Source organism: Hippopotamus amphibius, chromosome 9 (genome assembly GCF_030028045.1).
Source record: "Hippopotamus amphibius kiboko isolate mHipAmp2 chromosome 9, mHipAmp2.hap2, whole genome shotgun sequence".
Classification (NCBI taxonomy): domain Eukaryota; kingdom Metazoa; phylum Chordata; class Mammalia; order Artiodactyla; family Hippopotamidae; genus Hippopotamus; species Hippopotamus amphibius.
The window spans coordinates 111,660,910-111,677,243 of NC_080194.1; the positions used below are offsets into that span (position 1 = coordinate 111,660,910).

Genomic DNA, 16,334 nt, shown 5'->3' on the forward strand with positions numbered 1-16,334 from the left:
CCTTGGTCAGCTCAGGGACTCTCCTAGGGGTCAAGGTTTTAGCTCTTTCAAACCATTTTTACACCCACTTCCTCATTTGAATCTCACATTGTTGTGACAGAAAAGGAAACTGAGGCCTAAAGGATTAGAACAGCTTCAGGGAGGTCAGCCTGAGCCCAGCACTTCCTCTGTGGGACCAAGTCACACTCCCAGCTATAGGAGTCTCCTAGGTCAGAGTTTTCTCCAAATATAGCTGCATCAAAATCACTGGAGGGGGAACTTGTTAAAATACAGTTTCCCAGCCCCACCTCCAGAAAATCTGATTTGGTCTGTCTGGGGTGAAGCCCTTAAATTTCCATTCCTAACAAACTCCCAGGTAATTCTGATGCTGCAGGTCCTCGAACCACATTTTGAGGAGCACTGCCCTAAAGAAGGCCCCCTGAGGCCATCTCTTAGCTATCACTACCTGCTCCAGCCTTTCTCAACAATATCTGTAACAAAATTCCCTCTTTCCATCCTTAGGATATTTCAGCTATAATAGAAACTGCAACCAAAAGTGGCTTAAATAATAGGAGGATTTTATTACCTTACCTAACAAGAAGTCTGAGTGGATCCTAGGATGGTTCATTAAGTAACGCAGCAAGGAGTTACCTGGACCAGCTTCCTTCCATTTACCCACTTTGCTGGATGGCCTCTCCTCCTCCAGGAATCCCTTTGAAAAAACCAGAGAACTAAGGGCTATCAGGGTGACAGTTATTCCTATACCTTAGAGCAAGGCTGTATAAAGAGAATGGGAAAAGAACCCCGGAGGCTCAGGAGGTAGGAGAATCCATGTGCAACCCGGGTTACGTTACTGAATGTGTTGGAGTTTTCATCTTCCATTTCAGCTGAGAATTTCCTTCAGGAATATAATTTCCCAGTTGCTTCTGTTTCCCCGGCGGGGAGGCGGGGTGGCATCCAAGGTCAGCCGCCTGCAACGAGGACTTGCTGAGGGAGTAGGCAGGGGTTGGAGCAGGCTTTCTGGGAAAGCAGGACAGTTTGCTGGCAGTGGCTGTCCCCACCTTGCAGTGAGATGACTTCCAGTTTGCATGAGGGCTGCAGGGAAGGGTCAGTGAGCCTTGCGGGGCTGGAGGGTAGGATGGGTAGCACCTGGCCGTGCAGAGGTGGGGGCTGCTCTCAGGACACAGGCATTTATAGCCCTGGGATTACTTTTCCTCCAGGAGTCAACCAAACAGATAATCCTACAGGCATGGAGCCCTGAGGTTAGTCAATTGGATTCTATTCTGCATGCCTCACCAAAGAAAAGACCTTTTGAATGGCAACAGATTCCAAAGTGCTGATTCAGCTACTGAATTTTCTCTCCAATTTTAATGTATTGAATAATTTAACAACAATAAAGGAAATGAAGACGGGAACAAAACATCCATCTTCTTTTACTTCCAGGTGGGGGACTGACCTTTCCTTTCTCTCCCAGCCTTGAGAAAGAGGTTGTTTGCCAGCAGCTTCCCAAGGCATAAAAGCTTGGCTAAGGGCCCACTTGCTCTCAACCCAGCTCAGCTCTCCCTTAGCCTCTGACACACCCCCGTTCATTAACCACTGCTGTTCCTCAGCCTGGACTTCTCTTCTCACTGTCCACTCAGTAAACGTGGCCGACGTTCAGACTGCCTCTCTCATCTCTTTTCTGAATCCCACCTCCCACCACTCCAGTGTGCCTCATTGAATGCTAGAACCTTGAAATCTAAAAGCTGCTGTTCACATGGTACCTTGTATCCTGGGTTCCACAGGTGACCTACCTTTTACCAAGCAGATCCCTGCACGTGACATTTGGTGGGGGAAAATGAACACTGAGTTGGAGGCCCGGCTTCTTGCTCTTTTCAGCGGACAAGCTTGGATGTGGAAGTGTTAAAACTTTTCTTTTTTGCTGTGGCTATAGCAGAGGTCTCATGTTGGTCTTTACCTTCCTGGGTGTCAAAAAGCAGGGTGGGGGCATCCATTTTGCTGTCTTATTAATTTTTGTAATCAACCTCCAAGGTCTAGTACAATGCCTGGCATATAGTAGCATTCAGTAGATGAATACATGAAAGAAATTTGTGCTGTGATCACATTCAAATAATTACCTCTCTCCATAGATTTTTTTCCTCATGTATTTTATTGGCACTGTTAGTATATAAGGGCATGGATTGTTACGTGATATCATAGAGGTAGGAAATTTCAGGATGCTATCATGCTGAGCTGATGAGAAGGGGCTCCCCTCAAGTTGTGAGAGGTCCTAGGGCTGATATCCAGAGCAGAACACTAAGTGGGGGGGCTCTTTGGTTTGGAGTGCATACTGGTAACCATGGATATTTTCACTGTGCGAGATAACATGGGCCCCAAAGGGCTCTCATCCCAGGCTCTTTATATGTAAGCTTATGATAAATGTTGTTTTTTTATTTTCATTTATTAATCATAATAAAACAAATAAAATATAGATGCAAAAATAACTCACATCCAACAGCAGAAACTAACACAGCACTATAAATCAACTCTACTCCAATAAAAATTAAAAAAAACCTCACACTCAGAATTCGATGAAAATAGTGCTGTATTACTTTGGCTTAAGGGCCCACAGTTGTCCTACCAACTCCTGCTTATTACTCTCTCATCCCGTATGTCTCTAAGGGAGCCCTTGTTCCAGTCACCTCTGCAAGCATTATGGTCAAATCCCACTGGTGGCCGGGTGAGTATCTTGGAGCCACATCCCCAGTTCTCCCTCCCACCCCATGCCCTTCTGTGTGGCACTTCCACTGGTTTATCAGTTCAGGTTTAAGCACTTCACAGTTTAAATATCTGTTATTCGGTATGATTCCATTAAGTGGAAAAAAGAATTTAGCTGGAAATATAATCCCCTGCACCCTGATAAAATGCACCCTATCTCCTAGTGTCCCCATCTCTTGGGGCCACTCCACCATTCCACAGCCTTTCTCCCCACCAGGTACCTCCGCCCACTTAGAAACTACCTTGGACTTGAGGCTGTGAGTGGCCTGCTTCTCTGAGGCAGTAAAAGAGTATCAGAGGAATACAACTTGCAATCTGGGGCCTTCCTAGTGCTATTTGTTCTGACATTTGTTTGGAACTACCAGCTAGGAGTCCTTTTGTGAAACCTTAAGATATCCTGAGGCAAGACAGAGTTACAATCATCTATAAGAGTAGGGGACTAAAAACTTTTTATTTTTTTAAAGGCCACACTACATGGCATGTGGGATCTCAGTTTTCCAACCAGGGATCGAACCCACACCCCCTCCAGTGGAAGTGCAGAGTCTTAACCACTGGACTGCCAGGGAAGTCCCTGCAAACTTTTTCTGTAAAGGGAAAGAGGGTAAACGGCAGCCCATAGAGTTTGTCTCTACTCAACGCTGCTGCTGTTGAGGAAAAGCAGCCATAGACAAGATGTAAGGGATGTCATAGGTTATATGTCCTAAATTATGTCATGAGACATACATGGTGTGGTCAGATTTGGCTCAGTGACTGTAGTTTACCAACCCCTGCACGAGAGAAACAGATCGATTATAACCGCGTTGTGCTCTTTTCAGATGTGTTCCATCTAAATGTCCAAATAGCTAACACCCAGCTTCATCTTTTTCTTTTTTCTTCTTTTTCTTACAAACCCTTCTGTCGAGGGCTGACTTTCAGTCGATCACAGCGAGGGAGCTGCTTTACTCCACACAAACTCCACGGCATCCTTTCTTTCTTTTTAATAAATTTATTTATTTTTTTATTGGCTGTGTTGGGTCTTCGTTGCTGTGCGTGGGCTTTTCTGTAGTTGTGGAGAGCAGGGGCGTCTCTTGTTGTGGAGCACAGGCTCTAGGTGCATGGACTTCAGTAGTTGCAGCACATGGACTCAGTAGTCGCGGTGCACAGGCTTAGTTGCTCTGCGGCATATGGGATCTTCCTGGACCAGGGCTTGCACGCATGTCCCCTGCACTGACAGGTGGATTCTTAACCACTGCGCCACCAGGGAAGCCCCACAGCATCATTTCTAATTCAAGTCTCAGCTACTCGTCTGTGAAGAACAACCAATAGCCAAGACTTCAGATTATTAATATTACTAATTTTTCACCAAAAGAATTGGCTAAATAATGAGACTTACCAGACAATAAATGAACTGAAAGTCAGTGTTAAGTCTAGCTGGATGGGTAGCCTTGGGTAAGTCACAGCACTACTCTAGACCCCACATTTTATTTCTAAGATTAGGGCGTTCAATCTCTTGATTTCTTTTAAAAAAACTCTCATTGTTTTCCACTTTTTTTACTAAAAGTAATTCAGGCTGATTGCAGCACATTTAGACAGAGTTAAGCAGAAAGAAAAAAAGAATCCCCACAACTCCACCACGGAGAGGGGATACTGTTACCATCTTAGCAAATGTCCTTTCTGTTGTTTATTGATTTAATGATTCTATTTAGTTTTTTATCTACCCTTTAAACAATAAAAGTGGGTGCACACTAAACAGCTTTGTGATTTCAAATTTTCATTTAATGTAACATGAACATTTTTCCATGTTACATTGTTTTCTACAGTATATTAGCTATGAGTATTCTATTACATGCATGTACCATAATTCATTAAACTAAGACCCCCTTTTGTTGTTTTTTTCCCCAGTTTTTTGTTTCCATAAATTTCATTGCAATGGATGTCTTTGTAGAGAAAGCTTTGCACACCTTTGTGATGTATTTCCTTATTTCTTGTAACAAAAACTTTCATACGTTCAACAGTTATTTTATGCTTGACCAACAGAGGGCGTTTAAGGCTTTCCTTCTCAGGGTAAGGCCATAGAGTCATTTCTACAGCAGAGAACAACCAAAACAGTGGTTTAATTGTGAAAAATGATTCAATTTTGGATGTTCGGTAATAATCAGCAAACTCCAAAGGGAGAATCAAAGTCATTTATTTTTCTGTTTAACCAGACTCCCCCTCTCCAAAGGAAAAAAAAAAAAACCCTCAAATAATGAGCTTTGTTAGGACTTAAACCCAAAATGAATAAAAATTATCTCTTTTGCTGAGAATAACAAAGGGAAAGCTCTGCTTTATGCAAAGTCCTCAAGTCCCTGCAGAAGACTGTGGGAAAGTGACAAACAAGCTGGAAAGGGAACTCAATGCTGAAAATATTGACCTTGCCAGAGAAAAGCTCAGACAGCCCCCCAGGTCTGTAGTTCCCTAGAAAAACAAATTTGGGGGCAACACTGAATGGAGTCCTGCCTAGACTATTACCTACCCATCACCTACCCATCAGGTTTTGGTAGGTAATACCATAGGTTTTGTTAGTAGAGCTTGAAGTAATTGTTTTATGTACATTTTTCTTGATTTTCACCAAGACCATAAACTTCCAAGGGCAGCAATCTGCCTGTGCTTCTTAGCACCACAATTATACTTAGCAAATGACTAAGTACACAGGAAGTATTTAAATAGTTGTCACTCAGGGCTAATGACAAGTTTCTATTCTAGTATAAAGATGATTATTGAGAGGTAGAGTGGCAGTTAAGGGTATAGGTTCTGGAGCCAGGTTGCCTGTATCTGTATCCTGACTGCCACTTACTAGCTGGTCTAGAAACCTTAGTACTGCCTCCCAAGCCACTGTTTGTAAAATGCAGGTAGTAATAGTACCTACCTCAGAAGGTGATTTTTTTGGGGGGGGGTGCTGTGTTGGGTCTTCATTGCTGTGCGTGGGCTTTCTCTAGTTGTGGCGAGCAGGGGCTACTCTTCGTTGTGGTATGTGGACTTCTCAGTGTGGGGCTTGTTGCGGCGCATGGGCTCTAGGGCACGCAGGCTTAGTTGCTCCGTGGCATGTGGGATCTTCCCAGACCAGGGATTGAACTGGTGTCCCCTGCATTGAGAATTGTGAGTTTAAACATGTACACTCAGGCACAGGGCCTGGTCATGAGAAGCTCTTGATAAATGTGTCTAGGATGACTACGTGGCTAAGTTATTACTAAGGTTTTTTTCTCTCATTTAAAAATTCTATGATTCCTCATGGATGATGCTCTCTCCAGGCTCCTCCTGCCGCCACTGAGGACGCCAGCCTCTCCCTGGCTCCACAGGTTTGCCTGCGGGCTGCAGCCATGGCTATGCTGGCCCCAGGCAGCCCTCTCATCTTCACAGGTGGCACACCTACCCTGGTCCCTTACCCAAACCTCTTTTATTAAAATTTTATTCTAGCCATCTTTCATTTGTTCAACAAGAATTCCATTTGATCAAATCACAACATTTCACAAATAGAGTCATCTTCCTTGAGGTGTTCTAAGATGTCACATGGAACAGAAATGCTTTGCTTCAAAGGGCTCAAAAGAAACGTGCTCAGACCAGAAAAAAATGAGGCTTTGTGATAGAAGGGATGTCAACAGGGATGGAGATACCACAGCATCTGCTTCTCCAGGCCAGCTCAGCAGTGGTTTCTTCTTTCCTGAGTCAGCCATTTGTGCGGTGGTTCTCTGTCTTTTTCCTATTCCAGTACACTCCCACTCATGACAGTGGGGTCTCCAGGGGTGGGCAGGTGTAGGGAATTAAAAATCCTTATGTTCGCCTAGGGGCGAGTATGAGAGTCAGGCTGCATTAGAGTTTAAAGATGTCCTCCCCTCCCACTCTGATAGGCTCTGGAGGGGTATGTGACCTCCTCCTTACAATGCTGGCAACATAAGACTAACACAGGAAATAAGCAAAAAGGAAAAAACAAAACCAAAAGCAAATTATGTTATGGTGAAGCTGATTTTCTTGCTATCTGGAGGTTGGAGCAGTAACTACAGCAGTAACAAGAAATGGGACTTAAAGACAGCTGAGCCCTTAACGGGGCTGGGATTTCCCAAGGGGGAGAGGGATTGGGCTTCTGGGCATCTGGAAGCAGCAGAAAGTAGACTGTAAGGAAACAGGGAGGAAGTGTACTGTTCACAAGGGGGTGGTAAGGTCATACTGTGGAGACAGAATAGTTTAGAGGTAATGCGCGAGGCGTAAGAGAATCAAAGAAGGTTTTTGAACAAAAGAGTGACTTAAGACAGTGCTGAACAAAGGACTGATCTGCCAGCACTATTCATTTTCAGTTGAAGGGGACAGGGCCGGGGAGTGGAGCGGAAAGGATACGAGAGTCAGGTTTAGATGCCAGGTCACCACTATGGCACTAGCTGAGGGGCCTTGTGTAAGTGACCTGACCTGGCTGAGCCTCTGTTTCTTCACCTGAAAATGATATGTTAGAAGTTTCTGGGAGGATTAATCATTTACCAAATATTTTATTAGGTTCTTACAATGTGCCAGATACTTTGCTAGGTGTCAGGGGTACAAAAATAAAGAAGAGACACAGTCTCTATCTTCCAAGAACTTACCATCTAGTATAAGAGATGGACAATTTAAGAAGTCAAGAAACATTAAAAACTGCAGAGTGTGATAAGGTGATATTGTGAATAAGGTCAGCACGAAGGGCATCAGGGAAAGTCTTTCTAAGGAATTAGAACTGATGGAGACCAGAGAATTGAGAAGGAAATAGAACAGGATTCTGAGACAAAAGGATGGTAGCAGGTCTCTCTGAAATAAATTATAGCAAAAACATCACTAAGAAATTAGGATGTATAGAGGGGAATATCTAAAATACAGCAACTGAAGAGACTGTGGTTTATCAGATCATCACCTGTTAGGTCTTACTGCTTCTTGGAAATCACAGTAATGAAAACATGTAAACTACCAGAGTGCTTCACATTTAAAGCTTTTATTTTGAAAAATAAAATGCAAAAGTCATCAAGTTGTAAATGTATGTGGTAATTCCTCAACTTCTCAGGAACAATACAATGAATTATTTAAATAATTAAGATATTTAATATTATCCACATCAGTACATTTAAACAGGTACAAGTGTTCTACAAAACATTAGAACATGTACAGACAACCTACTCCAAGATGAAACTGCCCAATTTTGCTTACAGAATACCATTTTTAAACCCTCCCCTTGAAAACAACGTTTGGAATCTGGTAGGAAATGGTGAAGACCAGAGCAGTTTCAACAGAAAGCACACATCTCCTCTGGGCTCCTTCTCCACAGGGCTGTGCATGTAATTAGGATCAAGAGCGCTGCACTTGGGAAGCAGGTCACTCAGGAAGGTCCAAATGTGTGCTGACATCCCACGCTCTCGGTAGGAGGAGACTGGCAAATGAGCAGGAGATGCGGGCCTTCATACATACACTCCACTGATCTCAGCAGGGACAGCAGGCCTAGAAATTCCTCTGCGGCTGAAAAGGCAGCAGTCTTCCCTAGGGTAAACAAACAGAATGTGTTACAGGTATGTTACAGTCAGTTTGTTCTCTGCACAACACCGCCTCCTTTCCAGCTGTGGGCCTGGCACAAGCCCAGCAGACAGGCAGCGGGGTGGACCCTCATGAGAACAGCTGCCTCAGGAGGACTACCAGAGAGGCACACTCCCCCTCAGTCTGTGATGCTTTTAGATGCCTGCCAGTAGCTTCAATGTACAAAACAAAAGGATGGCTGCCAAAGCAAGGGCTGTTCCTGCCCATTTCTAAATGACTGCAACTGTCATCTGCAATTGAAGCTACTGCAGGGGCACGGATGGGGACAAATGTCCAGGGGTCTAACATGCTGACTCAATATGAAAATGTGGATACTAAGATTCTTTAAAGGAAGCTTTAGGAAACAGTGACTGTCAGTCATATGCCAAAGGGATCCAAAAGACAAGAAGAAAGACTACGATTTGTCTTGAGATGCTTTGATGTTTTCCTAGCTTCTCCTGAGTCCTCTCTCACTGCATGTGGGCACCACAGGCCTTGACAAGCAAAGAAGGATGAAATGCTGCTGTGGAGGCAACTCAAGGCTGCAGTCAACCGACACTGCGTTCCGTCCCGTAAAACAGCTGGTCAGTAATGAATTCCTGTATGCCTGTTTCCAGGAGGGAATTCATCTATATTTCTGAAAGTATTTTGAATAAACAAAATTACCCAAGGCCTGATAACTGCTGCTATACCTGTATGCCCATCGACTTGAAGTCTACATTTAACATTTGCTTCTTAGCAAAAAAGGCAATCATAAATCCTAAAACCTATGAATATCATTACCTCACTGCCATCTGTGATTCCGACACGGCATAGTAGTGTTCACATGCTTTCTCTGTCTATAACCTACTAATACACAGCAAGTCATAAAAATCTCTTATTCAAATCAAATTATTCAACCTCAATTTTCTTATCAGTAGAACAGTAATAATATCACCTACTTGCTAGAGTGGTTTGAAACTTGAATGAAATCATTCATATATGTATATATATGAATAGTATATATTTATTATAGATGTTATTATAGATATAGTATCATATATCATTTATATACTATATATATGATGCTTGGTATTTTACACCTGGTATGGAGTACACACTCAATACATGGTTATTATATAAAATAAAATCAGCAAACTATGAGAAAAAATCAGATTTTATTTTTTAAATTTTTTAATAGGTTTTCTTTTAAATTTTATTTATTTTACTATTTTCCCCCACACTGCATGTCTGTGGGATCTTAGTTCCCCAACCAGGGATCGAACCCCCGCCCCGTTTAGTGGAAGCCTGGAGCCCTAATCCCTGGACTGCTAGGGAATTCCCAGAAAAAAAATCAGATTTTATTTATTTATTTATTTAAGCTCTTTATTGGAATATAATTGCTTTACACTCTTGTATCAGTTTTTGAAGTACACCAAAGTGAATCAGCTGTATTTATACACATATCCCCATATCCCCTCCCTCCCGCGACTCCCTCCCACCCTCCCTGTCCTGGCCCTCTAAGGCATCACCCATCACGAGTTGATCTCCCTTTGTTATACAGCAACTTCCCACTAGCTATCTATAAAAATCAGATTTTAAAGAAAGCTTTTCAAGTTCCAAATGATCTCAGACATAACCGCACTATTCAGAGCAAAACAGAACCTTAAGGAAGTGTGGGTGAGGGGTGTGAGGTCTGAGCAGCCACGCCAGGTGGTCCAGGTTCAGAAACCAGCTTTGCCACTACTTGGCTGGTATGCCTGGACACGCACCTGATGATTACTCAGACAGCAAGGAGGCCGAGGAGGCCTGCCCCACGCTGCAGCCCTTAACTACAATGAGACAGCAGAGGTCACAAACGTAAGACACTGTAATGCATTTACACCAGCAAGGGCAGACTCGAAAAACCAACCAAGCAACTCCTGAAAATATTAGCGCAAAAACATGTGCACATCCAGCACACAGAGGAAGCAGTACCAGGTGGTGAAAGAATCCCTGGCTGGATGTCAGGAGACACTGCTCTTCAGCCTTGGGTTTTTCTGACCTATGATGTGACCTTGACAAATAACCTGCTCTCTCTAGGATCAGTTTCCCTACCAGCAAACAGGTGACTGAGGTTGATGGTCTTCAGGTTTCTTTCCGCTAAAATCGTTTATCATTTTAAACCCCTCCTCACACTGAAAATAGTAACTAACACTGAGTGCTCACTACGTGCCCGGCTTCTGGCAGACACTGTTATGGTAAATTCTACCACTCTCTTGTTAACATCAACCTCATTTTATAGATGAAGAAACTAAGACACAGAGAAGTTAAGTAATTTTCTCAATCCACGCACAGCCAAGATTCCAAAGCAGGTGAGCTGACTTCAGAGCTGTGCTCTCCACCCACCAGGCTGCCTCCCCTGAGAGCCCAAGCAGTGAAACCCAAAGACCCAGCAACGTCCCCAACCTCACCTCGTGTGTGTAAGAGGCTCCTGGCTCTGCTATTCCACTTGCTCAGTCTAGGGAAGGAAGCAAAAGATGTTTTAAAGTCAGTCAGCATGAAAAGTGACTGCGCTCATCAAAATATCAAGTGTAGCTTGCAGGCTCTGATCAGAGACTTCCTAACGAATTCCATCTGCTACTGTTGTATAATAAAGATGACTGGCTTTTGGCTCTGGTTCCTGGTAGGGAGACTCTAAATCCTTGGAATTTTCCAGGTAACAGGAGTGTCTTTGTTATTCATGAGCCCCTTAGATCATACCTGAATTTCTGCTAAGAGGTGAGATGACTCAGGATGAGGGCTGGGCACCGGGAAGACCGACCTGTGATTTGAGGGTTGGGCTCTGAGCCAGCCCAGCGTCTGGGTAGCGGACGATGATTGGGGACTGAGTTCAATTGTATGCCAATGAGTCAATCAATCACGCCTATGTCATCAGACATCAATAATAACTCTGGATGCCAAAGTCCAGTGGAGCGTCCTGGTTGGTGAACACACTGATGTGCTGTGAGGGAGAAGTACCCTGATTGCACAGGCAATGGGCACAGAGGCTCTGAGTCTGAGACTCTCCCAGACCTTGTCCTACGTGTCTCTTCATTTGGTTGGTCTTGAATTGTTTCCTTTATAATAAAACTATAATTTTTCTTTTTTTTTGGCCACACTGTGTGGCTTGCAGGGTTTTAGTTCCCTGACCAGGGATTGAATCTGGGCCCCTGGCAGTGGAAGCACGGAGTCCTAACCACTGGACACCAGGGAAGTCCCAAGACTATAATCTTAAGTATAGCACTTTCCGGAGTTCTGTGAGAATTCTAGCTAAATATCAATGCTGAGAGTTCTGTGGGCTTCAGTTTTCTTATATATTAGAAGTTAAACTCAAGCCTTTTACAGGCTCTTTTCTAAGTGTGTATGTGATACATTAAATGAAACTAACCAGAACAGGGGGCTTGAAGTGCCTATTTTAAGTCCTTTGCCCAATTTTTTATCTTTTCCTTATTTATTTGTAGGAATTCCCTACTGATAAATCCTTTGTTTCAAAGCTTTCCCCCACTTAAGGTGTACTTTTTTTACTCTTTATGATGCTTTCTAATAAGTAAACATTCTGAATGTTAATGTAGTTCAACTTATCCATTTTAAAATTAATGATCAGTATTATTTATAACTTGTTTAAGAAATCCCTCCCTCTTAAGATCATGAGGATATTCTCCTTTATTGCCTCCTAGAAACTTTACTATTTTGCCTTTCACATTTAGGTCTACAATCGACCTGGAAATGATCCTCATGTATGCTGTGAAGCAGGAGTGTCCCTTTAGTTTTAGCCTCAAATTCCCTTTCTTGACTCCTGCAAAACAGCCTTTGGATTTGACATTTCTTCCAGACTCTGCCTCTCGGAGTATCCTTTGGCTCCAGCTGCCATAGCCTGTGAGTGAGTGACAACTTGTTCACGAATCCATCCAGGTTTCTGGCACATCTTGACCAGCCAAGGCTCAGGGCCCCTATGCCCCCTCTTGTCTGCAAAAGTTGATCAGAGTCTTCTGGCTAGATAAGGAGCTCTTTGAGAAGAGTTTTTTTTCCTGCGACTCTTGAGGACTTATTCCAATTTCTCACACATAAAAGTAATTCTGTAGGCATTTGTTGAATAAATGAATGAATGGATGGATTAAAAATAAATATATGTTAATAAACATATAGCATGAAAGTGGTTTAATATGCTCAAGTAATACGTATCAATTATTGATGGATGTTATGAGATAAGGATTGGAGAAGACAGAGCTTTCAGCCCTGGTGCGAGACACAGCTGCTCTTAGAGAGAAGCCCATTTACTCTAGGCTTGCTTCAGGCAACACAACTTCACGCGGAGTCTATGAGGTTCCCCTCAACAACCCAGATGTGGAATACTTTTAGAAACTGAGTTCGGTGCTGGATCTTCATTTCCTATTAACAAGCTAATCACTGACAGCAGCAGCCCAGAGGCAACATGTATTATCACCATATTGGACAGGGAATCTTCTGCTGGGCTCAGGCTGTAGTCATTGACTTCTTCCCACTACTACGTAGGAATGGCAGGTGATGTGCTCACGCAGGACACACTGGGCTACTCGAGGCCTGTCGGCCATAATATCACCTATTTCTCTTCAACTCAAGAAACAATATTGGAATCCAGGTAAGTGGCAGTGTGACATTACAAGGAGAACACTGGATCTTTTTATTTTTTAATTAATTAATTAATTGGCTGTGTTGGGTCTTTGTTGCTGTGCACAGCCTTTCTCTACTTGCAGTGGGGGGGGATGGGGGGGTGGAGGCTACTCTTCGTTGCAGTGCACCAGCTTCTTGTTGCAGTGGCTTCTCTTGTTGCGAAGCATGGGCTCTAAGCACGTGGGCTTCAGTAGTTGTGACACATGGGCTTAGCTGCTCTGCAGCACGTACGATCTTCCAGGATCAGGGATCAAACCCATGTCCCCTGCATTGCCAGGTAGATTCTTAACCACTGTGCCACCTAGGAAGTCCCTGGATCTGTTTTAATTAATTTTTTTAAATGTAAAAGTTATAAACTTCAAACTCATACCATCCATTCCCAACTTCAGGGACTTAGCAGTTGAGGGCCAATGGCTGTGTGTATAATGTATTCACAAGTCTTCTAGGCTCCAAATGAGAAAAATGAAAAGGCCGTGGATGTACATGTAACAAGAACAAAGGGTGGCTGTACATTTTTACCTCAAGTTAGGTATCAGAAGCCTGGCAGGCTCCTTCTATGTGGAATGCTGTGTGGCTTGTGAGCGACCTCAAGCAATCAGATTTTAGTTATCAATAAAGTATTTCCCTAGTTTTAGAAGACACTGAGCCCTCTGAAATTAAGACTGTGTTAAATGACTGTTAAAACCAACAATTACCAGAAGCCAGTCTTTCTGCCACCAGCGCATATCATTATCCCTTCGAAAAGATTACTTCAGTGCAAGAGCCCATCTATTACTGTATATCAAGAGAAGGAAGCAGACACAGTACCTGAGGTTTTCCTTTAAGAAATTCAGGTAGCTGAAATTCTCCTTTATAGACCTGGAAGAACAAAGCCAAGTATGAGTCTAAGGAAACAAGTAGTGTCATCATCACTGGGATGCTTGCAATGCCTGCCGGTGGATGGCTTCACTGCTTCATTCTTGGCAAGTTTTAAAAGGGAAAACTTTTAAAAGGAGGGAAACCTGTCAGTTCAAGAGCAGCCAGAGTTGAGGATGGAGTGAAATCCCTATTCACTCTGATCCCACCTGCTCTACTTTTGCCTGGGTGCTCCCAAATGTGGGCTGGCTGAGAGAGGGCTTAGAGTCTCTGAAGAAGAAAGAAAAGCATCCTAACATTCCAAGTTCCAATTATTTTAGCTGAGAGAGAAAGCAAGCCCTAGGCCATCTCTCTCCAGCAACCAACACAGAATTCACACAATTTAGGAACAGGTTCCTCCTGATTTCCTTCTGAGATCTCCAAATTTACAACTCTGGATTTAATCCAGCTTCACTTTTCTTAATGTAGCCAATATTCCCATAATAATGTGAATATTAGGTGGTTCTTAAAATGGTATATATTTTAACTTCGTAAAATCTTATAATTAAAAACTTATTTTCAATATATAAAATTATGTTTCTAATAGCAGCAATGATTAGGAAATAGTTTTTAAAAAGATGTGTAAGATCTTTACATAGAAAACTATAAAATATTGTTGAGAGAAATTAAAGACCAAATAAATAGAGAGACACACCACTTTCAGGGATTGTAACATTCAATATAGTAAAGCTGTCCATTCTCCTCAAAGGATTTCCAATAAAAAATCTAGCATTCTTGTTTGGGGAAGGGGGAGGGGTAGTTTCAAGCTGATTGTAAAAGTTTTATGGAAATGCATAGGGCCAAAAACAAGCAAGGTAATTTTTAAATTGTATTTTTTTTAAATTTTATTTATTTATTATTTTTTGGGGGGTACACCAAGTTCAATCAACTGTTTTTATACACATATCCCCATATACCCTCCCTTCCTTGACTCCCCCCCGCCTCGAGTCCCCCCCACCCTCCCCGCCCCAGTCCTCTAAGGCATCTTCCATCCTCGAGTTGGACTCCCTTTGTTATACAACGACTTCCCACTGACTATCTATTTTACAGTTGGTAGTATATATATGTCTGTGCTACTCTCTCACTTCATCTCAGCTTCCCCTTCACCCCCCGCCCCCTCCCAAACCTCAAGTTCTCCAGTCCATTCTCTGTATCTGCATCCTTGTTCTTGTCACTGAGTTCATCAGTACCATTTTTAGATTCCGTATATGTGAGTTAGCATACAATATTTGTCTTTCTCTTTCTGACTTACTTCACTCTGTATGACAGACTGTAGTTCTATCCACCTCATTATATATAGCTCCATCTCATCCCTTTTTATAGCTGAGTAATAGTCCACTGCATATATATGCCACATCTTCTTTATATAAGCAAGGTAATTTTAAAGAGAACAAAGTGGAAGGACTTATTATATGAGATATTAAGACATTATTATTCAGCTATATAATTAAGTTACATTATACAGCTATACACACAAAAAAACCTACAGCTATAATCAAGACAGTAAGGTTATGGCACAAGGACAGACAAATACATTAATGAAACAGAATGAAGAGTCCATGAACAGACCCACATTTACAGATAGCTGGTTTATGACAAACTGCAGAGCCGTGCAGTTAGAAAGAATAAATAAATGTGTTTATGTATATAATGATATACCATACTGCAATTTTTAAAATGAACTACTTACTATAGCAACAATGTAGATGAATCCCAACACACAAGGATGAGGAGAAAAAAGCCAGATCTCCATAAATAATATACTACTGATACATGTCTCCATTAAAAAATTTTAAAGCTCAAAAACAGGCAAAGCAACTCTGATGTTAGAAATCAGGCTACTGTTTACTCTAGGGAGGAGTGGGATGGTAGTGACTGGGAGGGGGGATGAGATAGGCTTCCAGGGTGCTGGTAATTTTCTGTCTTGATATGGGTAGCGATTATAAAGATGTATTCATTTTGTGATCATTTATTGAGCTATGATTTCTATACGTTTCTATATGTATGTTATACTTCAGTAACAAAACTGAACAAATTGAGCCAGTAGTTTAGGAATTTACTATACTTGCTTTGTCTTGCTCTCTCTTTCACACACACATACACACACACTTTAAGTACAAAGATGTTTGTTTCAACACTGTCAACAACAGCAAAACACTGGGAACTATCATGTCAATCAAGAGTGAAGAAGGTCTCCATCAGCTGCAGTTTGATAACTGCTCGACTAGAGAAACTACAGAAAGAAACTGTGAGTTGTTACTGGGAACAGTCACTGGGTAGCCCCTCAGAACACAAAGAATTCTAAATGGTGAATACTAAAGCCTACACACCTAAAGGATTTTTACTTGGTTATAAGATGGCTGATCCACTTCTAAAAGTAGCAGTACTCCTTCTGAGATTCAGAGAATGAATGTACTTTTTTCCTGTCTCTTTCTCTGCAATTTCTAAAACCTGGTCTCTGCTAAAGTCCTAGGAAGCCTAAATTAAAGCAGAGAGAAGAGACTTATGGATAA

General features: G+C 42.3%; 1 protein-coding gene across 5 annotated transcripts in view; it reads right to left on the minus strand.

Annotated features, from left to right (window-relative positions):
* Positions 1-7,685: 7,685 nt before the first annotated feature.
* TPST1 (tyrosylprotein sulfotransferase 1) overlaps positions 7,686-16,334 on the minus strand; it is a 111,009-nt gene continuing 102,360 nt past the window's right edge. For 3 of the 5 annotated variants that reach the window (XM_057695523.1, XM_057695524.1, XM_057695525.1), the window contains 3 exons: positions 13,735-13,785; positions 10,710-10,756; positions 7,686-8,244 (listed from right to left, as the gene is read on the minus strand). In XM_057695523.1, coding sequence (XP_057551506.1) covers positions 10,739-10,756; positions 13,735-13,785 — 69 coding nt within the window. In that variant the 3' untranslated portion in view covers positions 7,686-8,244; positions 10,710-10,738. The remainder of the gene's footprint in view (positions 8,245-10,709; positions 10,757-13,734; positions 13,786-16,334) is intronic. The other 2 variants (XM_057695527.1, XM_057695526.1) reach the window with 2 other exon arrangements.